We start from the raw sequence: 26,288 nt of genomic DNA, 5'->3' as shown, positions 1-26,288 counted from the left end.
CGGTGTTACGAATGGTTCATATGGTTTAAGACTGGCCAGATGGAAGTTAAAGATGATCCTTGTTGAGGATGCCATTCAACATCTACTGCCATTCAACATCTACCGCCGATGTTCATGTCAGGAACATTAATCAAACTGTGCATGCCAATCAAAAATTGACTGTCCGAGAGGTTGCAGAAGAACGTAACATTTCAGTTGGATGATGTCACTAAATCCTGACATAGCATCTTGGAATGCATCATATTGCCACTAAGTTTGCCCCATCGCTCATGAGTCAAGACCAGAAAGACCTTCGTCTCACAATCTGTGAAGAGCTTTTGTATCACACAAATTAGAACACCCCCCTGCAGGTTTGGGGGTGAGAATAGGCCCGCAGTATTCCTGCCTGCCGTAAAAGGTGAATAAAAGGAGCCTCATTGTTTCGGCCTTTAATGTGATGGTCCCCTAAGGGGTTTGACCACTACATTTCTAAATTTTCCATTAGTGCATACCATTTGCGGAAGGACGCCTTACGTGGTGCATCTTAAATCCATCTTGCCCTAAGATCTGGCACACCCGATATTGTCTTGTAGTTGGACTTTCACTGAGCTTCCGGCCACATCAGCTGCAGTGTGTTACAGGTAGCATACATGCCCTCCATTGTGCACTTCCATCTTCGCCCTCGTGATATACATGGATATTCAACACCCGACATCCAGCACGGTAACCAGTCCGTGTTGCTGGGGTCGTCATGTACCATCTTGGTGGTAGCCCTCTGACTACACAGGGATCGCACTACTGATGCCTGAGCTGCTACCTCCCCATGTATGTTGAGGAGTTGATGCCTATCCTTCTGGGGCATCAGGACTCCCAGCAAAGGCCATCCTGCCAGGTGGTCTTTGCTGTGGCTGGGTGGCACCTGTGGGGAGAGCCCCTGGTCGGAGTGGGTGGCATCAGGGCGGATGACCTGCAATGAAGCATGGTACATCATCTCTCGCTGGTGGGCCTCCACCAGCAGTCTCTAAGGGATCAAGGTCTAACCTCAGTGGCAAGAAATATGATCCAAGATCATTTCCCTCCCTGGCCACTCCATGTGAGGAACATATGGCTCAAGATGGCAGTGCAGATTATTCACCCCGGTACCTCGTCTGTATGCGAGTTGATGGTGAATCGTTTATGTCGATGAAGCCTCAGTTTTTTGTGGAGCATTTAGAGGACAAGTTCGGGGAGGTGGAGGACTTGTCCAAAATGCACTCTGGATCAGTTCTAATCAAAACAGCATCCTCTGCGCAGTCACGAAGGTTGCTTGCTTTTGACAAGTTGGGGGATGTTTCAGTTACCATCAGGCCCCATAAGAGTTTAAACAAGGTCCAGGGTTCTATATATTCCACAGGGATCTTCTTCTGCCATCAGACGATGAACTATGCGCCAACCTAGAATGACGAGGTGTTCACTTCGTCCGGCGCGTCCATCAGGGTCCACGGGATAATCAGGTAGTCACCGGTGCCTTCATCTTGGCCTTCGAGGGTGATGTCTTATCCGAAAATGTCAAGGTGATGGTTTACCGCTGTGATATGAAGCCATATATCCCTCCTCTGATGTGGTGTTTTAAATGCTGGAAGTTTGAGCATGTCATCCCGATGAACTTCCAGCATCACGTGTTGAGATTGTGGACATCCTTCGCATCCCAATACTCCATGTGCCCCACCTCCCATCTGTGTTAACTGTGGAGAACACCATTCCACCTGCTCGGCGGACTGTAGGGTATTCCAGAAAGAATGGAAGATCATGGAATATAAGACCCTGGACCACCTGACCTACACTGAGGCTAAGCAGAAATATGAGAGGCTACATCCTGTGCCAATGACGTCAACCTACACCGCTGCTGCAACAACGGTTCTCCCATCTCCCGTGTCGTCATGTACGGTTGGCTGTATGATCCGACAGAATCCACCTGCCCACTTGATTGTGGGGGGTACTTCACTCCCTGTTGCTTCTGCTCCATCTACTTCAGGAGCAACACCTCCCCCCTCCCCCCCTCCAAACCATCGGGGACATCAGTTCCCACTTCCCAGTCGGAGAAGCGTAAGACTTCTTTGGCTCCTCTTGCCACCACAGTGTGCTGGTCGTAGGGCTTCACTGTCCTCGTCCGTCCCTGAGACTAACCCGGTGAAGCCCTCCCAGCCAGAACCACTGAAGGTGCAGCGCAAAAAGCTGAAAAAGAAAAAGGTCCCCAAGAATCCAGCCATATCAGTGGCACCCATCCCACGCTTCCTACAAGCTCAGCGTCTGAGGATGAGGTCGAGATTCTGGCGTCTGCTGAAGACCTGGATCTCGCCAGACCCTCGGATGCAATGGATATCACTTGCGTGGGTACTGAATCGGTAGCAGCAAGTGACCCAGTGGCGTAATCTGCCTCCCCAGTCCCTTCACGCCTTTCTCAGCAATGGACAATGTCATTCTCCCGTGGAACTGCGGTGGTTTCTTCCATCATCTTGCTGAGCTCCGACAACTTCTCAGCCTTCATCCTTTCGTCTGCATTGCTCTTCAAGAGACTTTGTTTCCAGTGATGCGAACCCCCGCCCTCCGTGGCTATCAGGGTTATTATAAGAACCGGGCAGCTTATGAAAGGGTATCTGGTGGCGTCTGCATCTATGTCCTTCACTCTCTTCACAGCGAGTTTGTCCCTCTCCAAACATCTGTAAAGGCTGTTGCTGTTCGGGTGTGGACACCACAGGCTGTCTGCAGTCTGTATCTTCCAGCAGATGGTGATGCCCCGCTGCATGTCCTGGCTGCACTGATAGCCCAATTGCCGCCGCCTTTCCTGTTACTGGGTGACTTAAACGCCCATAACCCTCTGTGGGGTGGGTCAGTTCCACTTCTGTGAATTACCCACTGGCGTTCGGCTCCATTAAAGAGCGCTTGGAACGTTGGAGCCTTTCATTTCACACCTGCCATCCTGAATCCTACAATGTTCCATTCAGTGAGTGGGAATTCCATAGTGCCATAGCCACCTGCCCTGATACAGCTCCCGGGCCAGATCGCATCCACTGTCAGATGCTGAAACACCTCTCAGTGGTCTGTCAGCGACGCCTCCTCGACCTTTACAACCGTATCTGGGTCAAGGGTGAGTTTCCTTCACAATGGGAGGAAAGCATTGTTATTCCCATTTTGAAACCTGGCAAGAACCCATTGGAGGTGAACAGCTACTGCCCCTTTAGCCTCACCAATGTTCTTTGCAAGTTGCTCGAATGCATGGTGAGCCGGCGTTTGAGTCTGGCTCCGTCTCAGGGTGGGTTCTGTAAAGGCCGCTCTGCCGCCGACAATCTGGTGAGCCTGGAGTCAGCCATCCGTACGGCATTTGCCCGCCGTCAGCACCTCGTCGCTGTCTTTTTTGACATGCGGAAGGCGTACGATATGACATGGGGCCATCACATCCTCTCTACGCTTCAGGGTTGTGGTCTTCGGGGTCTGCTGCCGATTTTCATACGAAATTTTCTGTCACATCGTATCTTCCATGTGCAAGTTGCAGCCTCCCATAGTTCCTCCTGAGTTCAGGAGAATGGGATTCCACAGGGATCTGTCCTAAGTGTCTTCGTGTTTTTAATTGCAATTAATGGGCTCGCTGCGGTGGTGGGAACGTCTGTCTCAGCTTTGTTGTATGCTGACGACTTCTGCCTCTACTATAGCTCCAAGGGCATTGCAGCTGCTGAACGTCAGCTGCAGGGCGCTATCCGCAAGGCAGAGTCTTGGGCTGTACCACATGGCTTCCAGTTTTCGGCTGCCAAGACCTGCGTTATGCATTTCTGCTGGCGACGCACAATTCACCCTGAGCCACGGCTTTATCTTGCTGGCAAACTTCTTGCTGTGGTGGAGACACATCGGTTTTTGGGTGTGGTTTTTGATGCCCGGTTGACTTGGCTCCCACATATTCGGCAGCTTAAACAGATGTGTTGGCGGCATCTTAATGCTCTGCGGTGCTTGAGCCACACCAGCTGGGGCACCGACCGATCTACCCTCTTACGGCTCTGCCAGACGTTAATCCAGTCGCGTCTGGATTATGGGAGCCTGGCTTATGGTTCAGCATCCCCTTCTGCATTGCAGGTGCTGGACCCAAGTCTTCACAGCGGGATCCAACTTGCCACTGGAGCTTTCCGGACCAGCCCTGTGAACAGCATACTTGTGGAGGCAGGTGTCCCTCCACTGCAGTTACGGCGCCAATGTTTACTGGCCACTTATGCTACACATGTTTGCAGCTTGCCCGGGCATCCTAATTAACGTCTCCTGTTCCCTCAGTTGGTCGTCCATCTCACAGAATGTCGGCCCCGGTCGGGTTGTACGATCGCGGTCCGCGTCAGAGAGCTTCGCTCCGGGCTTGGGGTTTTCCTTCTTCCACCTCCTTTCCGGGCCCCCCTGCATACACCCCCATGGTGTGTGCCCCGCCCTTGCCTTCGGCTCAAATTGGCAGAGGGCCTGAAGGACTCAGTCTGACCACACCCAATAAACTCCGTGCTGTCTCTTTTGACCACACCCAATAAACTCCGTGCTGTAAAGGAGACTACGACTGTGTGGCGGTCATCGATGCGAGCCATTCGTAGGGACTCAGTTGTCCTTTGTCAGCTCCTCATTGGCCACACGCAGCTGACGCACAGATATTTACTGCACCGCGAGGACCCCTATCTCAGTCGCTGCGGGGCGGCTTTGACAGTGGTCCACATTTTGTTGGCCTGTCCGCTTTTAACTGTGCTCAGGCAGACATTTGTGCTGCCTGATATGCTCCCTACCCTTTTAACAGATGACACTGGGCCATGGCAGGCTTAGTTTTGCCTTTTATTCGGGCAGGGGTTTTTATCACTTAATCTGAGTGTTTGTCATTTTTTTGTTATGAGTCTGGCCTTTGGCCTACGATTTTTGACTGGGTTATTTTTTAGTGTGTTTCTAGGTGGTTGGCTTCTCATTTTTGGCTCTATGGTCGACCAACCACTGTCACACTCTGTGTGATTTTAATTCCTTTTGTCTGGTCTCAGTCTGCGTCTTTCTTGTCCTATTTCGTCTGTTGTCATGTCCATTGTTCGTTTTTATTCTGTGTGGGTGTTTGAAGTTTTGGAAAAGGGGACCAATGCCATAGCAGTCTGGTCCCTTTAATCCCACAAACCAACCAAAATAGAACAAGATGTTCCTTAAGAGAATCATAACTGGTGATGAGACGTAGGTCTACGTTATGATGTTGAGATCAAGGTTCTGTCTTCACAATGGGTTGGGAAAGGTTCTCCAGGACCAAAAGAGGTTCATCAGGTTAGGTCAAATCTCAGAGTCATGGTGATAGTTTTCTTTGACTTTGAAGGATTAGTGTGACAAGAACAAACTGTTAATTGATGGTACTATCGGGACATGTTGTGACACCATCAAGAAAATGTTAGAAGGAAACGGCCTGAAACATGGTGAGACAATTTGTGGCATTTGCATTGTGATAATGCACCTGCACATTCATCCCTGCCTCAGCCTCCATACTCCCCAGACCTGGGCCCTGCGGATTTTTTTTTTAATTTCCAAAGTTGAAATTACCATTGAAATGATGAAGATTTGCAACAGTAGATGAGATAAAAGAAAATTCGCAGATGGTACTTCACACAATCCACCAAGAAGCGTACCAAGACTGCTTCCGGAAGAGAAAATGTCTTTGGGATTGCAAGGAAATGTTTTGTAGACAGAGTTCCACAATTTTTTGAACAGACCTCATATTTCATCTTTCAGACTGTTTCCCAAATTTCGTATTTACCTCTTTTTTTCAGTTTATCGTAATCATAAGACAAAAAGCTATAGCTGTGATATCATGTCATCATCATCATCATCAGCAGCAGCAGCAGCAGGAGCAGCAGCTTTCTGGTCTTTGAGAAAGTTGTTGTTGTTTTGATTATTCACAGTCAATCACTTTGTTCTTCAGTTCTTTTGTTGATATCAGTTTAGTAGGTCACCCAGGATCTGAGATGTCTTCTGCCTTTCACTTGTCTCTCTGCTACATAAGTTTTCAAAACATTTTTTTTTAAATCCCTTCCTTCTTATTCAGTACATGTGCTGTACAACTTTTTTCTGCATTTAAAGTAGTAATGCCTTTCTTGTCCTGTCCTTCCTGGAACTTCTTTCTTTGTCACTCTCTCTACCCATTTTATTTTTTCTATTCTCCTCAGTAACCATATTTCAGAAGCCTCCTACTGCTTCCTGTGTTTCATCATTCTTTACCTTAATCCATTTCTTGCAGAAAATCCCCATTCTATTAGAGAAGGCCATTTTTTGAATTGTTTTTATTAATTTAATGTCTGAGATGCACCTCCAGTTGCTTTACATTCTGTTTCCCAGGTGCGTGAAATCTTGCACAGTTTTCAGTTTCTCTCCATCCAGCATGAATGTATACCTTTCACCTCCTCTTGCTTTTATTATTTTCATTTTATTTATGTTTATTTTCATTCCATCAAATTTTACAGTTTTTCTGTGAATCTCAAACACCATATTCTTTGCCCACCACTTGTTACACCAGTAAACAATGTTTCATCATATCTTCTCAAAATATGTGTAAGCCAGTGGACAACAATCTTCTCTAACATGTTGTCTGATTCTATCGCATTGATATCCTCACATTCAAGTCTTAATGAAACCTATCACTTCAGGTATAGATGAGTTTCATCTGTTTTTCCGGTCCACTTGTTTTGCCTTCAGTGCATTCGTGACGCTGGAGTACAAAAATTTGGGAATATACTTGTAGATGTACCTCAAGGATGTCTCAGATTATTGACTTTGTAACATATTCATGTATTGCACGTATCAAGTAATATGCTACTAGTATATAGCCCGAATAAAATAATTTAATGAGTGACAGATTGTAGTGACCAAAGTAGGAGGGAGAGGAGGGCTGCGGTGTTGCCAATCTGCAGCCAGCCACACTTCACAAGATTCTACATGTGCTTACAAAACATGCAGCACACTCAACACAAGGAACTTAAAAAAGAACTGTGACTGACTGGTGGCTTGGCACCACCATTCCACTCATTGGAATGTCAATCACAAAGTTTTTTGTTGAATTATGGCTGACTGGGAGGACACATGGCAGGCATAATGTTGTATTGTCCTCTGATTTAGCTGATGGTTAATGTGGTGCAACTTTTATAATTATATGCCTGATCGTTGTCACTGTAAAACAGCTCAAGTTGCCTGGTTGCAGTCAATGAGTACTTTCTTTACTAAGTTGCTGGGGATAAGGTTTTATTAACGTTTCAGAGTGGCTGGCCCTTTCATTTTATTTGTGAAGTTGTCAACAATCACATTTTTCTACCTTTGCCCCTCTTAATTATAATATCAATTTATTATGATGACATATGAATGTTATGTTTCAGTGACACTAGTCAAGATTTATTTTAACAAAGTCTTGTATAAATATACTGATGAACACATTATTTTATTTATTTATTGGTTATTTACCAAGACCAGCTAGAACTTTTAAGAGCCTCTCTTAACATCTGACCAGGAACAATACATACCAAAACAGTATTATGTCACAATCACAGTAATGATAATTTGCCTTATTGATAAAAATAATCATTGGAAATAATAATAATAATAATAATAATAATAATAATAATGGAAATTCCTGAATGGAAAAATAAATAAAATAAAAGGAGGGCACCATTTACCTACAGAGGGTTGGTGCATGGTGCACAAAAATACATACCTGCAGGCAGTTAAAAGCTAATGTAGACTGTTTTCAGTTATAATAATAGTAAAAATAAAATAAAGGCATTAAGAATGATATTTATTAGTTTAGCACTTGTGAAACCATTTTCAGTATTATAAGAAGTGGAAGGGATAGTGAAAGAAAAGAAGATTGCAGTGAAACTGACAACAGCTGTTAGGAAAAAAACAGAATTTCAATAGAGGATTCTGTAGATAAGGGGGAGGAAAAATGGTGGGGGAGGGATGGTTGATGAGAGTGAGCTGCAGACAAGTATACGAAAGAGACAGCTTTGTGATAGAAGGTTGACCATTAGCTGTCTTTTGAAGTTTGAAAGGATTTTACTTTCTCTAATACTTTGAAAAAAATTGTTCCAAGGTTGAGTTCCTGATAAAGAAAATGATTTAGAGGACATAGCAGTGTTGTGTAGAGGCACAGAGGGGATTTTACGTTGTTGTGAAGGTGTATTTCTTGTATGCTGTTCAGATAGTAATGTAAAGGTTCAAGATAAATAAGAGGGAGTGCAATGATTGAGAAGACATTATAGCTGTCACAAGGGAAGACAATTTGTTCACTTATCAACACTGTTCTTCCAAATGTATCTCACAAGCATTCATGACCAGTAGCAGTTTATGAGACGTGAGCTTTTGTAGCAAAGTCCTTGGAGAATTGTTGTTGTTCTTGTTGTTTGTTTTTGTTGTTGTTGTGGTCTTCAGTCCAGAGACTGGTTTGATGCAGCTCTCCATGCTACTCTATCCTGTACAAGCTTCTTCATCACCAAGTACCTACTGCAATCTACATCCTTCTGAATCTGCTTAGTGTATTCATCTCTTGCTCTCCCTCTATGATTTTTACCCTCCACGCTACCCTCCAATACTAAATTGGTATCCCCTTGATGCCTCAGAACATGTCATACCAACCGATCTGTTCCTCTAATCAAGTTGTGCCACAAATTTCTCTTCTCCCCATTCCATTCCCGACCTCCTCATTAGTTACATGATCTTCCCATCTAATCTTCAGCATTCTTCTGTAACACCACATTTTGAAAGCTTCTATTCTCTTCTTGTCTAAACTATTTATCATCCATGTTTCACATCCACACACGACTACATTCCATAAAAATGCTTTCAGAAAAGACTTCCTGACACTTGAATCTGTACTCGATGTTAACAAATTTTTCTTCTTCAAAAACGCTTTCCTTGCCATTGCCAGTCTACATTTTATATGCTCTCTACTTCGACCATCATCATCAGTTATTTTGCTCCCCAAATAGCAAAACTCATTTACTACTTTAAGCGTCTCATTTCCTAATCTAATTCCCTGAGCAGCACCCGATTTAATTCGACTACATTCCATCGTGTTGCTTTTGTTGATGTTCATCTTATATCCTCCTTTCAAGACATTGTCCATTCCGTTCAGCTGCTCTTCCAGATCCTTTGCTGTCTCTGACAGAATTACAACGTCATCGGTGAACCTCACAGTTTTTATTTCTTGTTTCTTTTACTGCTTGCTCAGTATACAAATTGAATAACTTTGGGGATAGGCTACAACCCTATCTCACTCCCTTCCTGACCACTGCTTTCCTTTCATGCCCCTCGACTCTTATAACTGCCATCTGGTTTCTGTAAAAATTGTAAATAGCCTTTCGCTCCCTGTATTTTACCCCTGCCATCTTCAGAATTTGAAAGAGAGTATTCCAGTCAACATCATCAAAAACTTTCTCAAAGTCCACAAATGCTAGAAATTTAGGTTTACCTTTCCTTAATCTATCTTCTAAGATAAGTCATAGGGTTAATATTGCCTCACGCGTTCCAACATTTCTATAGAATCCAAACTGATCTTCCCCGAGGTCGCCTTCTACTAGTTTTTCCATTCATGTGTAAAGAATTCGTGTTAGTATTTTGCAGCCATGACTTATTAAACCAATACTTCGATAATTTTCACACCTGTCAACATCTGCTTTCTTTGGGATTGGAATTATTATATTCTTCTTGAAGTGTGATGGTATTTCGCATGTCTCAAACATATTGCTCACCAGATGGTAGAGTTTTGTCAGGGCTGGCTCTCCCAAAGATCTCAGTAGCTCTAATGGAATGTTGTCTACTCCTGGGGCCTTGTTTTGTCTTAGGTCTTTCAGTGTTCTGTCAAACTCGTCACGCAGTATCATATCTCCCATTTCATCTTCATCTACATCCTCTTCCATTTCCACAACATTGCCCTCAAGTACATCGCCCATGTATAGACTCTCTATGTACTCCTTCCACCTTTCTGCTTTCCCTTCTTTGCTTGGAACTGTTTCTCTGTCTGATTTCTTGATATCCATACACGAGGTTCTCATTTCTCCAAAGGTCTCTTTAATTTTCCTATAGGCAGTATCTATCTTACCCCTAGTGATAGATGTCTCTACATCCTTAAATTTATCCTCTAGCCATCCCTGCTTAGCCATCTTGCACTTCTTGTTGATCTTATTTTTGAGACATTGTATTCCTTTTTGCCTGCTTCATTTGCTGCATTTTTATATTTTCTCCTTTCATCAATTAAATTCAATATTTCTTCTGTTACCCTAGGATTTCTACTAGCCTTATTCTTTTTACTTACTTGATTCTCTGCTGCCTTTACTATTTGATCTCTCAAAGCTACCCATTCTTCTTATACTTTATTTCTTTCCCCCGTTCTTGTCAATTGTTCCCCGTTCTTGTCAATTGTTCCCTAATGCTCTCTCTTAAATTCTCTACAACCTCTCGTTCTTTCAGTTTACCCAGGTCCCATTTCCTTAAATTACCACCTTTTAGCAGTTCCTTCAATTTTAATCTACAATTCATAACCAATATATTGTGGTCAGGGTCCACATCTGCCCCTGGAATTTAAAACCTGGTTCCTAAATCTCTATCTTACCATTATATAATCTGTCTGAAACTTTCCAGTGTTTCCAGGCCTCTTCCATGTATACAACCTCCTTTCATGATTTTTAAACCTAGTGTTAGCTATGATTAAGTTATGCTCTGTGCACAATTCTACCAGGTGACTTCCTCTTTCATTCCTTATCCTCATTCCATATTCACCTACAACTTTTCCTTCTCTTCCTTTTTGCTATTATCGAATTCCAGTCCCCCCATGACTATTAAATTTTTGTCTCCCTGTCTGCAGCTCATGGTCTTGCGGTAGTGTTCTCACTTCCTGCCCATGGGGTCCCGGATTCGATTCCTGGTGGGGTCAGGGGTTTTTCCTGCCTCGAGATGACTGGGTGTTGTTGTGTTGTCTGCATCATCATTATTCATCCCCATTACGGTCAGAGGAAGGCAATGGCAAACCACGTCCACTAGGACCTTGCCTAGTATGGCAGTGAGGGTCTCCCGCATCGTCCCCTACACTCCTTGGAGTGTGAGACCTCATCATCATCACTATCTGAATAATTTCTTTTGCCTCATTATACATTTCTTCAATCTCTTTGTTGTCTGAGGAGCTAGTTGGCACATAAACTTTTACTACTGTGGTAGGTGTCGGCTTCGTGTCTTACTTGGCTACAATAATGTGTTCACTAGCTGTTTGTCGTAGCTTACCACACTCCTATTTTTTTATTCATTACTAAACCTACTCCTGCACTACCCCTATTTGTTTTTTTTATTTATAACCCTATATTCCCCTGACCAGAAGTCTTCTTCCTCCTGCCACTGAACTTCACCGATTCCCGCTATATCTAACTTTAACCTATCTACTTACCTTTTTAAATTTTCTAAACTACCTAACCAATTAAGGAATCTGACATTCCACGCTCTGATCTGTAGAATAGCAGTTTTCTTTCTCCTGATAACGACATCCTCTTGAGTAGTCCCCACCTGGTGATCCAAATGACGACTATTTTACCTCTTGAATATTTTACCCAAGAGGACCCTATCATCATTTAACCATACAGTAAAGCTGCATGTCCTCAGGAAAAATTATGGCTGTCATTTCCCCTTGCTTTCAGCCACTCGCAGTACCAGCACAGCAAGGCCGTTTTGGTTAATGTTACAAAGCCAGATCAGTCAATCATCCAGACTGTTGCTCCTGCAATTACCGAAAAGGCTGCTGCCGCTCTTCAGGAAGCACAAGTTTGTCTGGCCTCTCAAGAGATACCCCTCTGTTGTGGTTGTACCTACAATGGGCTATCTGTATCGCTGAGGCACGCAAGCCTCCCCACCAATGGCGTGGTCCATGGTTTTGGGGGGGCGGGGGCACTCGGAGAATCATAATCAAGAATGGAGTGTGTTAGTGACTGTACAAGTTTCTTTTTAAGCTTGAGAGGAAATACTTTTTTTATATTTCTGTAATGAACGAAGTGACGCTGACATCTTTCAGTCTGTGGGTTGTGTTGAGTCGAACCCAAATGATGGTCTAAAATTACCCCAATTTTCTTACAGAAGAAGAAAAAGTTATTTCTGTGCTGTTTGGAACTAAAGGTGGAAGAGACTCTCTGCACTGACAGGTAATGTCTTTTGTAAGTGATGAAGATTTCTTGCATTTTAGATGGGTTTAAAGCGAGTAAGTCAACATTTACATGCTGGATGGTTGTGCACAGGTTTGTGGGACTAGCTCTTAGGTATAACTGTAGGTCACCAGTGTATGTATAATTTTTCAGTGGAAGATAATATGACAAATATGATCAGAAAAGTAGCAGATCCAATACTGGTCTTGTGAGACCCCTGAAATAAAACCCCACCATTGTGACCTCTGTTCCAATCATTACACACTGTTTTTCATGTGTAAGGTATTAGTGAAACCATTGTACAGCATTTGAAGGAAAATTTTGAGTTTAGCAAGTTGAATATCAAAGTCGAGAGGGTTGAAAGATTCGCTGAAATCCGAAAAGCACATAACAGTTGCCTCTTGTTTGTCCATAGCTAGCTTCAGGTCAACAGTGACTTTTATAAGAGCAGTGATCGAGCTGCATTTCTTTCCAGAAACCAGACTGGTGTTCATCTAGAGGGTTACTTGATGTTAAGCAGTTTGTAAGCCGATTGTGAGCTGTGTATTCTGAAGCCTTAGATAACGCTGGCAGAATGCAACTGAACGTGTAATCGGAGGGTTCTTTGGCAGATTCTTTTTTGGGTATTGGTTTTATGAGCCCCTGCTACCAGGCTGAGAATTGTTGAAAAGTCTGTTATCTTGGGCAGAAGTGGATCAGTGAGGAAACTGGTCATGTCCACTGTAGTATTGTTGTGTCCTGCCACTGCCAAATGAATTTGTGTGATTGACTTCGTGGCATATTAAAGCTTACCAGATGCAGAATAAACTTTTCATTTCTACCAACCCCCGATTCTTTAAGGGAATTGATGGTTTGCACTCTTTTTGTCTTGGTCAAGTAAAGGTGTTGGCTTGGTGAAATATTCATTTAGATCCTGAATAAGAAATAGAGGTGCAGCTGTGAGCCGTGGATTTGGGTCTGGTGATCCCAAGACCTCGTTAGATTTTTTCGCAAGATGGAGAGCCTATGAAAGTCCTCAGTTAACGAGCAGGTGAACCTGAGTTTTGCATTTCTCGCAAACTGAGTAATGTAGTTGCTTGTAAGCAAGATGATTCTCAGAGATGGGGTGTCATTTATATTTAGTGTGTGCTGTTTCCCTGATACCCATAAGACATTTGAGTTGATTGGTAAGCCATGGTGCAGGTTCTATCTCTTACAGTTTTTATAGGAGCATGTTTATCATATAAATTATTGAGTCTCTCAGTGAAATAAGATACTCCATAATTCATGTCAAAGTTATTGTCTGCCAAGAAATATCATGAGTAGCAGCTGTATGTTCAGACATATTCACGTGATTAAAATCTTTAAAAGTCACCACTTGCGATTTGTTCTTTGAACATCACAATGAGTAAGTCATGAATATTACATCATAAGCAGACAAGCCAGGTACAGAGATCTGATCAGTGCAAATTATTGTATTTAGAGACTTGGTTGCAACTGTATTGATAGAGGTATGAGTGTTGTATGACAAGTTTTTTCAATTGGAAGCAATGTAAGGTTTGTCCAGGAAAGTGTACAAGTAAATTTTGTTGTGGAAGGACTGTTATTTAGAAAAATTATGTTTATATCTCTGGGTACAATTGTGTGCTCATACAAAGATTAAACAACTGAGAGTGTGGATTCAAAGTTGGAGATCAGTCCAACTTTGGGTGGATTGTATATTACACAGATAAGACAATTTTTGTTGAGAGCCTTACTTTCAGTGAAAACACACACACACACACACACACACACACAAACACACACACACACACACACACACAGCTACTCGACTGTCTAATCTGTTATATCTGTCATGTCTCAGAAAAACATAACCACCAAGATTTACAGAGCTGGAGAGCTGGAAGAGAGAGCTTCAACCACATCTCTAACGGGAATGGGATGTGAAAGGGGTGGGAGGGAGGGGCCCATGGGGGCAGATCGGAGACTTGAGAAAGCAGAGAGGTTCAAGCTTGGGTATGTTTGCCTAACACAAAAGTGAAGAAGTTGAGGAAAGCATGTTGAGTGCAGAAGAGTAGGAAGCAGAGAATATTTGTTGTGAGGAAACTTTGCTGAAAATAGTGACCAACGTGAAAGCAATTAAGACTCTGTATTAAAGGATGAATACTAGTTAGTGCACTGTACAATTGAGGATGGGAAGAGGGAGGAAGGCGATTTACACAACCATCAAGACCATTACCACCTCTGCTTCAGAATGCTTGCTTTTGTACTCAAACAACAGTTACATATAATTACAAACTATGTAGGAAAGCTTATCCAATGGCAATAGAGAGTTTTTTTTAACCTCGTTAAGGAACAAGAGTAGCAGTATGTTTATAGTGCCAGTAACATAGATGACAAATATAATGCTTTCCTTAACACAATTCTCATGCTCTTTGAGAGTTGCTTTCCATTAGAACATTCTAAGCGGGGGTACTAGCAGTAAAAGCCAGCCTAGGTAGCTGACTATTGGGATAAGGATATCATGTAGAAAAAAGTGGGAATTATATCAAAATTTTAGAATTAGTTAAAAAAAAGTGTGTGTGTGTGTGTGTGTGTGTGTGTGAATTTCTAAGGGACCAAACTGCTGAGGTCATCGGTCCCAAGTAGTTACAATCAAGCTACAGTAGCCCATTACAAAAGGTATTGTAAGGTGCTAAAAATATTATTAGGAAGTGCACAAATAGATTAGCTGATGTACAATTAAAGTTAAAACCATATGATCAGTCACAAAGGAAGTGTCTGGTCACCTGCCAGAGTAGCTGAGAGCGCTAACGCGCTGCTTCCTGGACTCGAGTAGGTGCGCCAGCCCTGGATCGAATGATGAGGGCCGATGTGCTGACCAGCCTCGATGTGGTTTTTAGGCAGTTTTCCACATCCCACTAGGTCAATACCGGGCTGGTCCCCATGTTCCGCCTCAGTTATGTGGCTTGCAGACATCTGAACACTTTCGCACTATTCCGTGGATTACACTCGACACAGACAGTTGGGGTACACTACTTCCGTCCTGGGGGGTACGGGGTGGCGGCAGGAAGGACATCCTGCCACCCCTTAACCATTAACATGTCAAATCCGATTAACGATGGCTGACCCTGTGTAACTGCGGGACAAGGCTCAAGTGATAGAATAGAATAGAAGGAGGTGTCTGGTCAGCAGCATAAAGTCGACAATATAAAATCAGTTCATAGTAAAAATATTTCTGTTACTGATAAGTCAGATATATTTATAGTATTTAACAATCACTTTCTGAGAATTGCTGGTGAATTAAATAAAAATTTAGTTTCTACAGGGAATCGTATAACTCTCTTGGAAAATGCCTTACCAAGACTGATGTCTGAAATACAGAGTGTATTACAGGTTGTACCAAAAAGAATCATCTGATTCAAAAACATCATAACTATTATGTTATTTGAGATATGTGCATGAAAAACATACTGTTGGAAAGAACAAACTCTCGAGTTTTACATGGTTCCTGCTGGCATCTGGAAGTGCAGGAATTTATGAATCACAGGGTTACTGAACGATGGATCGTTTGCACTGGACCAAATGATTCAGCCTTATATTACTGGCTTCCAAGGTTACCAGACCTGACTGTATGTGATTATTTCTTGTGGGGGTTTATAAAAAACTCTGTTTATGTGCCTCTGTTACCAGAAACAGCGAATGAATTGAGACATCGCATAACAGCAGCTGTGGAAGCTGTAATTCAAGACATGCTCACTGATCAGTTTGAATACTGCATTGATATATGCTGTGCATCTCAAGGGGGGCATATTGAACACCTATGAAAAGGTACGAAAAAAAAAAACTTCTTGAGTTTCCCATTCATCAAAAAACAAAATCCATTGAATATTTTTATTAGTTTCAGAAATACAGATGTGCCAAATCAGATGGTTCTTTTTGATACACCATGTACTCCTCTGTGATACTGACAAGGGGGATATGGAATCAATAATTAAATCACTGAAGACTAATGACTCTCATAGATATGATGGAGTACCTAGCAGAATATTAAAGTACTGCACTGCACATGTTAGCCCTTTACTTAGCCATATTTGTAAGAATGGTTAGTTTCCTGAACGATTAAAGTACTCCATAGTAAAGCCACTTTATAAAAAGGGAGAAAGAGATAATGTAGACAGTTGTTGACCTATATCTATGCCATCAGTGTTTGCGAAAATTATTGGAAAGGCTGTGTATATAAGAATAATTGATCATTTTATTTCACATAATTTGCTATCAAATGTACAGTTTGGTTTTTGAAGTGGTTTAACAACAGAAAATGCTATATTCTCTTTTCCCTGTGAGGTAGTGGATGGATTAAACAAAAGGTTTCAAACACTAAGCAAATTTTTTATATAACTAAGGCATTTGATTGTGTTGATCACAAAATATTGATCCAGAGGTTGCACCGTTATGGAATAAGGAGAGTAGTTACAAGGCAGCAATAAAAGGTCATTTACACAGCATTGTGAATGGCTATGATGTGGGATGTGGGGTCTGAGTGGGGCATAGTCACATGGGTTGAGGGGGGGGGGGGGGGGGGGGGGGGGGGGGGGGGAGAGAGAGAGAGAGAGAGAGAGAGAGAGAGAGAGAGAGAGAGAGAGAGAGAGAGAGAGAGAGAGAGAATGTGCCCCAGGGATCAGTGCTGGGGCCTCTCGTGTTCCTTGTTTATGTAATTGATATGTCCTCTAGTATTATAGGTGAGTCTAAAATATTTCTGTTTACTGATGACACTAGCTTGGTAGTAAAGGATGTTGTGTGCAACATTGGTACTGTTTCAAATAGTGCAGTTCATGACTTAACTTCACGGCTTGTAGAAAATAAGTTAATGGTAAATCACAGTAAGACTCAGTATTTACGTTTTTAAACACACAATTCAACAAAACCGACATTTTAATATCACAGGATGGACATATGATTAGTGAAACTGATCAGTTCAAATAGATAGATAGTAAACTGTCGTGGAAAGCCCACATTCAGGATCTTGTTCAAAGACTTAACGCTACCATTTTTGCTATCGGAACGGTATCTGAAGTATGTGATAGTTTGACACAAAATTTAATCCACTTTGCTTATTTTCATTTGCTTCTGACTTACGGTATTATATTTTGGTGTAACTCTTCCCATTCTGAAAGGATATTTTTGGCTCAGAAATGGGCAGTTCGGGCAATAAGCTGTTTAGGCTCATGAGCCTCTTGTCGACCCCTCTTCACTAGTCTGGGTATTCAGAAATTGAGCTCTCGATACATATTTTTTTTACAGTTTTTTCTTGTTAATGATATCAGCTTATTCCCAAGAATTAGCAGCATTCACTCAGTTAGGACTAGACAGAAATCCAGTCTGCATTTGGATCGCACTACCTTGACTCTCGTGCAGAAAGGTGTGCAGTATACTGCTGCACCCATTTTCAATAATCTACCACAAGAATTAAAAAATCTTAGCAATATTCCACGTGCTTCAAATTGAAGTAGAAATGTTTCCTCATGGGTCACTCCTTCTGTTCTGTCGAGGAGTTCCTTGAAAAATTAAGATGATTATTGTGTTATACTGTTGAATGCATTCCTCCTATTCTGTCAAGGAGCCCCCTTCCTTCTATTCTGTCGAGGAGGTCCTTAAAAATTAAGATGATTCCTGTGTTGTATTGTTGATTGTGTTTGCATAAATTTATGGCTTATCTTTTTTGGGGTCATAAACATTTTATTTTACCTGTTATTACTTTTTTGTTGTAATTTCATGTACTGACATATTCCATGACCTTCGAGATTTGCTCCTCAATTTGTTCCTAAGGAACTAGACGTGTAAAATAAAATAAAAAATAAAACCTCATATTATGTCCCTCGTAGATTTATTCATTCCTGCTTTCTTCTTCACTTCTCTCTCTTCGCCTGTGATCCTGTTTTCTTTTTTCTTAGTCATACTAACTGTGACATGTGATACTTTGGATTCAGATTTTTCCCAATCTCATTGTATTTTCTAAATCCCAGTATGAAGAAAAACCTCCATTCTCCTGTGTTCATGACTAAAAAGTCATCACATCACATCATTCACCTCTTAGAAGACCTGTGTTTTGATTTTACCTTATTTGGAGCCCTGGAGTAAGACCCAGGGAGCCTCATAGATATTAGAAGCTATGTGAAGGGTACATAGTTATTTTGCTTAATTGTTAGTCAGCATTGGCCACATAGCACATTGATATGCTAACGCCATCGCACTCCTTTATCATTTTTCAGTAATATCTTAAGCACATTATCATAAACAGCAGTTAGGAAGCAGACCATGTTCCTCAGTAGCCTGTAGTACCAACCAACTTCAGTTGTATGAAAGAGAACTTTTGCAGATATGGAATAGAGAGACACTATTTCAGCAACAATCGTTATAAAAGGATCTCTCTATATGTGATATTAGCTGTCAGCTGTTGTAGTAATAATAATTATTATTATTATTATTATCATCATTATTATTTTAGTGTCCTGCACTTGACTTATTGTCATTTGGGTCTATGATTCGCAATACAATGTCTTGAGGCTTAAATTACAGTCTTTTAATTTTGTATGCTCTTTTAAATGTTGTTTGTTCATGATTGAACCAATCTTGTGACATAGAAAACATTCTGTACATCTTATGCAGGTGGGCGGGCAAACAATCATGTCCAGTAGCCTAGTGGAAGATGGTTACTGCTTCTCTTCTTGGTCTGGTACTAACAAGTCATACATGAGGTTTTTCCAGATCTTTCCCTCAAATAAAATTTTGTTGGATCATTTTAATTCTTCTTGAAATATGTTGTTAATAGTGGTCTATCTCAATCTGTTTGATTTTTGTTCTATTATTGGCTAGAAAATGTGCTTTTTGTTCCCATCTAAGCGACAGTGAGATGGTATCCACTGAACTTCAGTTATCTTGTTCTTCTGTTGTAGTGTTTTAATTATTCTTTGATCTCGTATATTGATAATTGTGGATACTGCTGCTCTGTAATCCAAATATATTACTACTCTGTTGAATGTGTGTGAAAAGTTGTTTAGCTGACTTGTTACAATCTGATGGCTTCAGCTTCCCCTTTAAAATTTGAGCGGCATGGTCATAAATTTTGATAGAAAGAGAAAATTTTGCTGTAAATACCTGTGCCGATGTTTCCTTCTTTTTCTATTAATGTGATACAAATATTTCTGTTTATTCTTGTATGGGATGGGCAGAATAAAACTGGCCCAGAAAATATTTACAATAAGAATGATATATGGTTGACCCTGTAGCCTTTCTGTTACCTGTAGAAATTTGGCCTTGGTAACTGCGCGTCCATTGAAACTGGCTGAAAAGTTGGTGTTGAAAGTAGGCTGTTGTCAATAAACTAGTCTACACTGAGATTACAGTTCAGACACCATAATTGCACATTGATCACTGAAGGAACTAATGTTTATGGCCAGTTCGTGTAGCATCTAATTTTAATTTACGCACTGATAAACAGATAGGTATATACTACATTCGGTTCATATCGCATGATGTGATTGTTTGAGTGCAATAACCCAACACTGAAGTGATTATTCACAAAAGTACACAGATGGCAAACAAATAATTAACACAATCATTGATTAAAGTTCGTAAGTCATTTTTCTTGAAAGGAAAGCGATGTGCACAGTAAATAACTATTGGAAACAAAGCAGTTCACAATCTGACCTTATTGTAACAGTGATGATGATCATTATTGAAATCTGATACAGTCCATGATACTAGTTAGCACATTCACAGTCTGATTAATCACTTAAAACGGTCACTGAATTATTGAATAAACTCTCAGACAAGAAATCCTACATTTTCTAACTTGTAATTTATACCACATTGACTGTGGTACATTCCCCATATTGGTGGACATAGGACTTGCTCTTTTCAAACTCACTGCAGCCTGACTTAAGAAAGCTTCCAATATGCCTCAGTTATAAGTTCACATTAATTAGAACTGAATTTAGCTATTGTTGTTTGCTGGATTTTCATAAATTACAATTTACATAAATAATTTCTATTGAATTATACTGGCTTGTTTGTCTAAATATGGGATTCTATTTCAGTAACAATGATTTAACTAAGAATTTTAATTACTCTGAAACTAAGTGATTCCAAGAATTGCTAACATATTTTCATCATTGGATGGGTGGTTTACTGAGTTCTACATCTTTGCCATATGCTTTATCAGGAAGTCAGTAATCAAGTGTACATTTACATATGAAGTATGATAATGACATCTGCAATTACTGATGTAGTTAGCACAGTTTTTGGGCAAACTAGTTAGCTCATTAACTCCTAATAATCAAAGGCGTGTAATAGATATTCATGTTAAGTTGAATAAGCCCGGGTCAATATTTGAAATTTTTAGGGAATGTGCACATTTCACAAAAATCGACAGATTGAATATATCATAAAATTTGAAGGAAAAAACTAATAATTTTGGGGAGAAGAAAAAAAAAATTTGGAAGCTATTTTATGGTAAGCATCATTTTGTGCTGAATTCAATAAGTCACTAAACGTGTCTGCTCCTCTCACTCATTCATACATAATGACACAGTGAAATACTCAGGACATAGCATGCAGGAAATGCATATGCACAGATACGTGGCAGCAACCGAATGGTGCATTGCTATCATGGTTTCCAGCATTTTCTCTGATGGGCAGTTTACCTGTACATTAACAAGGGACAGTCCCAGATCAGCTTTACAAACACTTTACAGACCATTTTTATTTTGCACATTGTCTATGTACGCTGTGAGCTACTGAATTAGAGATCTCTCTTTAGTCATGTCTGAACTTCAACTCTCTCTGATCTCATCATTAGATCATCACAGAACAATGACAATAATAGGAAGCTGTACAGAAGTATGATCACTTAGCTGTTTACTACAAAAGTTCTCTGATACTGATTGGAGGATAGTCATGATGTATCTTGTGACATGACTCTGTGTTTATGTATGAAAGAGACATTTGGTTGTGAGTGGCATTTGAATGGCACATGCTTCATGACTTACAGGTCAGCCATGTTGCCAGCTGGGCTTGTATGCGTAGTCAGATGCAGTGCTGTATTTGGTCCATGCGCTAACTTGTGTTGGTCCCATTTCCATGCGTGCTGACAACTGTAAAATGGCTGCGCCATGCTTATCTGTCAAAGTTGAAATACTATGGACGTGGCATCAGCTCAGTCATTGATTGCACAATGGCGGCTGACTATTATTCACATTTGTGCTCATAGGAAGCAAATGGTTAGTCATACAATGATGGATGATACATCATGTGAAAGAGGGGAGCATTAAAATTCTGCCAATGAATAAATATTATCTGTAACCATTGTATATAAAAAGATACAGCAGTGAGACATTTTCCCATGCAAAAGTATAATAATTTCTTTACTAATTAATGTACAATGAAGATCAGACAATCAATTTGTAGCTCTCAGTGAGGCACTTCAACTATTACATTAACATGGCTTGTAGTGTAATTAATTCAGCAGTGAGTGAGGCACATTTTAATTGGAATTAATTGAAAATTGATATAAACACTACTACAAAATATGTTAACATACAGCAATGCAATACACATTGGCAGAGATTGTAACATAATTTACAATCATTAGTTCTTAAGATTTATAATTGTTATTGTATGTTTGTTTGTTGTTTTGCGTATTTTCATTAGTAACTAGTGAGCTATTAAAGATATGTAAATTCTGAGTAATACAACAAAAAGAGCTGTAAAATTTCATTATGAAATTGGTGCCAAATTAATAATTGTAGTAACATTAATGGTACAAGGTGAAAGAACCCTTTTTGAGCACTGCAACAAAGTTTGCAGTTATTCAACTTTAATTATTGGGTGAATTATTACACATACAACTTTATGTATCATTTTAAACTAGAATTTCAGTGCACAGTTAATGGCGCAGTCAAATCATTCATAAGTACCCTGTATAAAAAGATGTAAGTGATGCTAGTGAAAACTGTGAACCTCGTTAAGTGACATAAAGGAGAATTTTGTGGAGGCACATAGACTGAGCTATGTGAGGGTGATGGCCATCATGACGTGGGAAGAGTTCTGTACGACCTGGTTGGAGATGGACCTATGCTGGTCAGGGAGTGTTTGGTGTGAGCTCATTGAAGCAAGATCTTGGTCAGGCTGAGAGGTGATTCCTGCTGCATATGCTTTAGGAAGAGAAAAGTTTTTACAGTTAGTTTAGTAGGTGAACTTAGAAAACTCAGGATCTAGTTAGCTGTCTGATTATATTCTGCCAGGTGACTGTCTGGAACTGTGATTCTTATGTTAAGTGGGTTTCAGACTATTTCTGAACACTAAATTTGAACTTTGTCTCAGTTTTACCTATCAGCACATAGAATTTCCTGTCATGTGCAGTTTGACTGTAATTAGGTGCAAGTTAGTCTGTGATTTATTCTCCTTTAATAATTAGCAGTGATCTTCATTAATGTTTTCAGCAGTTTTTCAATTTATAAAATTTTATATAATGAGCTTACCAGCCGCAATATTGTGGGTTCAAGTTCCTTTTAACCACTCAGTGAAATAGTTGGTGTCACCATTCTTCGAGATTGTGTGATCATTTTAAAGACAATAAACTTTTGAAACATTGTAATGCAGTTCATCATTTCACGTAGTTTGCACCTGGATTGGCTAATCCTAGTGATTATCTTACTAGTTAATATCATCAGGAGCAGTTTTATCTCATCATTATAATTACTAATGCAGGAAAGGGAATCTAAATTTATCATCCCCAGTAATGACAAGAAGAGCCTACGGATTGTAATTAGCAGCCCAATGACATTCACATATTTTTTCCCTCAGCCACCCATGAGCCATTGCAATCTCTCACATAGAGTTTGACATGCTCGGTAGAACTGAGATCAAGTGACCCAAATGTCCCCACATCCTTTGAGTGTTTTTCAAATTGCTATAGTTGTGGAATGAAGAGTTGTATGTTGCCGTGCTAAATATGTAGTTCCCCAGACTCTCTAAAAACATGAGTGTATTATACTTCTTTCCTGGGATGACTGCTTGTTTTTTCTTTTACTAGTGTGTATATTCATCACAAATTTTTCTTTGTCTTACTAATAGCAAGAACCTTGATTTTTACTGTGTATTTGGAATTCATATCTGTGTTTCTATTAATTTATAGGCTTCCAGTGTCAAAGAAGGAAATGCTAAATTGACAAAGCCAGAAACAGAGCCAAAACTTACCATGAATGGTGAGAGTGATGACTCTAGCACTGAGTCATCAGTGACAACAGTTGTTAGTCCAAGGAGGTCCAAGGAGAGGCATTCTTTATCTGGCTTGACATTTCCTTCAACTGGTTTGTCTACAACGCGGGATGAGGAGAAGTCACAGACTTCACAGAATGGAATCCTGTTACAAGACTCAACAGTGATCAGCAGCAGAAGCTCTGGAAACCAGAGTACAGTACCCAAAGAAAAGTAATGCAAATCGATATGTATTGTACAATTTATATGTTTTGACGACACTGTATAGTGAAAAATTCAAAACTTTCAAAGTTGTTTAGTTAAATATCAAATTAAAAACCCATTTATTAACTCTTGAGTGGGTTCGCCTGTGTATAAAGTGAGCCAGTCTCACAAATAATGTTGTTAATAATATAATAGAGGGAAACATTCCACGTGGGAAAAATATATCTAAAAACAAAGATGCTGTCAATAAACACACAAATTTCAAGCTTTCGCAACCCAAGGTTGCTTCATCAGGAAAGAGGGAAGGAGAGGGAAAGATGAAAGGATGTGGGTTTTAAGGGAGGGGTAAAGAGTCATTCCAATTCCGGGAGCGGAAAGACTTACCTTAGGCGGGGAAAAGGGACAGGTATACACACACACACACACACACACATATCCATCCGCACATATACAGACACAGGTAGATATTTGTAAATGCAAAGAGGTTGGGCAGAGATGTCAGTCGAAGCGGAAGTACTGAGGCAAAGATGTTGTTGAATGACAGGTGAGGTAAGAGCAGCGGCAATTAGAAATTAGCGGAGGTTGAGGCCTGGTGGGTAACACATTACGCTAATTTCTAGTTGCCGCTGCTTGTACCTCACCTTTCATTCAACAACATCTTTGCCTCTGTACTTCCGCCTCGACTGACATCTCTGCCCAACCTCTTTGCATTTACAAATCTCTGCTTGTGTCTGTATATGTGCGGATGGATATGTGTGTGTGTGTGTATACCTGTCCCTTTTCCCCGCCTAAGGTAAGTCTTTCCGCTCCAAGGATTGGAATGACTCCTTACCCTCTCCCTTAAAACCCACATCCTTTCGTCTTTCCCTCTCCTTCCCTCTTTCCTGATGAGGCAACAGTTTGTTGCGAAAGCTTGAATTTTGTGTGTATGTTTGTGTTTGTTTGTGTGTCTATCGACCTGCCAGCACTTTTGTTCGGTAAGTCACCTCATCTTTGTTTTTATATATAATTTTTCCCACGTGGAATGTTTCCTTCCATTTATATATATATATATATATATATATATATATATATATATATAAAAATAATGTTGTTATGTACAGTTTCATAGTTGTTTTACAGTTGTGAGCCCATACCTATTCCTTCATTACTGCTTCAGTTACCACAGTAATGTGTTCTCAGATGTCCGAGTGATCAACAGTAATACAAAATAAACAGCAAATAAAGTGAGGAAAAAATTTATGATCCACGCAAGAAAATAACCCAGGTTCTAAGCTAGCAGCACAATCTCACAGTGAGGGAATTATCTATGAGATAATTAGGAATCAAATAAGGGATCTGATGCAACTGTAGTGTTTAATGCTTTGAGTATGTTATTATGGTTGGGTGATGTGTGCAGCAACAGAGTCATACAATCAAAGGTTTATTTTGTAATTTTTAATTAAACAGTGATTTAGCTCAAATAATTTTAGTTTATTTTATTGTAATTTAATTAAAATATGATTAAGCTGTAATTTTACTCATTCACATTTATCTCGGTAATATAAATACAGCAATTCCTTACATGTGTGCAATGTGTGCCATGCCCTTGCTGGTGTTGTGAAAAACAATGCACCTGCTCGAGGGTTAAAGAGAGGGTGAAAATTTAAAGGAAATCATAATAGTAATATGATAAAATGTGTTGAATTAAATAAAACTGCGCTTGTAGATATTTTCAGTAGACTGTGAGAAAGTACAATGAAAAATTGAGTAGAGAAACATAAAAAGGTATGAAGAAAACAAAACTTAAACTTATATGAAACTTCCTGGCAGATTAAAACTGTGTGCCGGACCGAGACTCACACTCGGGACGTTTGCCTTTCGCGGGCAAGTGCTCTACCATCTGAGCTACCCAAGCACGACTCACGCCCTGTCATCACAGCTTTACTTCTGCAGTATCTCGTCTCCTACCTTCCAAACTTTACAGAAGCTCTTCTGCGAACCATGCAGAACTAGCACTCCTGAAAGAAAGGATATTGCAGAGACATGGCTTAGCCACAGCCTGGGGGATATTTGTGAAAAGCAAATAGTTTGCAGTAAAAGAGATGTGTTTCATAGTATTTAAGATGAACAAGTGCTCATATCTCTTAAGGTATGCACTTTAGAGCCCTTGTTTACCAGATATTTCTTTCTTGTGATGGTGTAAGGATCCCTAAAGTGTGTCAGTGTTTCTTGGGAACTCCCTGTATATATTAACTTTTCTATGTATATGGGTAATCAAATGGTGTGTAGATAATGCTGTAAGCAGTTGAAAAGTTTGTACTATTTTTAACACAAACCAGTATTTACAGAGCTATCACTACTTTTCTGCAGGTCATGAAAAAGAAGTTGTAAGATCATAAAATTAATTATCTAGAATGAACACATTACAAAGATTTCAAGGTGCTTTATCTAAATGAAACATGTGCAAGAAGCAAAAGAAGGCCATGACTTGGGGAAACCCTACTTTTTCTGGCATTCACTGGTGTGGGTCTTCTAGCAAATGTGACACACTTTCGCTTGTACAGATCTGTTACATATTTTCAACCCAAACCAGGAAGTCTCACCCATAGCTTCTTGTTCTGGCATTTGTGCACAGCTTCCTATTTGGCCACTGGGAGTGCCTGAAGCTCATTCATA

General features: G+C 40.4%; 1 protein-coding gene across 1 annotated transcript in view; it reads left to right on the top strand.

Moving 5' to 3' along the window:
- LOC124595659 (zinc finger protein DZIP1) overlaps positions 1 to 26,288 on the top strand; it is a 282,685-nt gene that overhangs the window by 201,047 nt on the left and 55,350 nt on the right. The window contains exon 13 of the mRNA XM_047134501.1: positions 23,344 to 23,639. Coding sequence (XP_046990457.1) covers positions 23,344 to 23,639 — 296 coding nt within the window. The remainder of the gene's footprint in view (positions 1 to 23,343; positions 23,640 to 26,288) is intronic.

The sequence above is a fragment of the Schistocerca americana genome, chromosome 2 (genome assembly GCF_021461395.2).
Source record: "Schistocerca americana isolate TAMUIC-IGC-003095 chromosome 2, iqSchAmer2.1, whole genome shotgun sequence".
In the NCBI taxonomy this organism is placed as follows: Eukaryota; Metazoa; Arthropoda; class Insecta; order Orthoptera; family Acrididae; genus Schistocerca; species Schistocerca americana.
The sequence above is the reverse complement of the archived record's forward strand: the minus strand, read 5'-3'. Positions and strand labels throughout refer to the sequence as shown.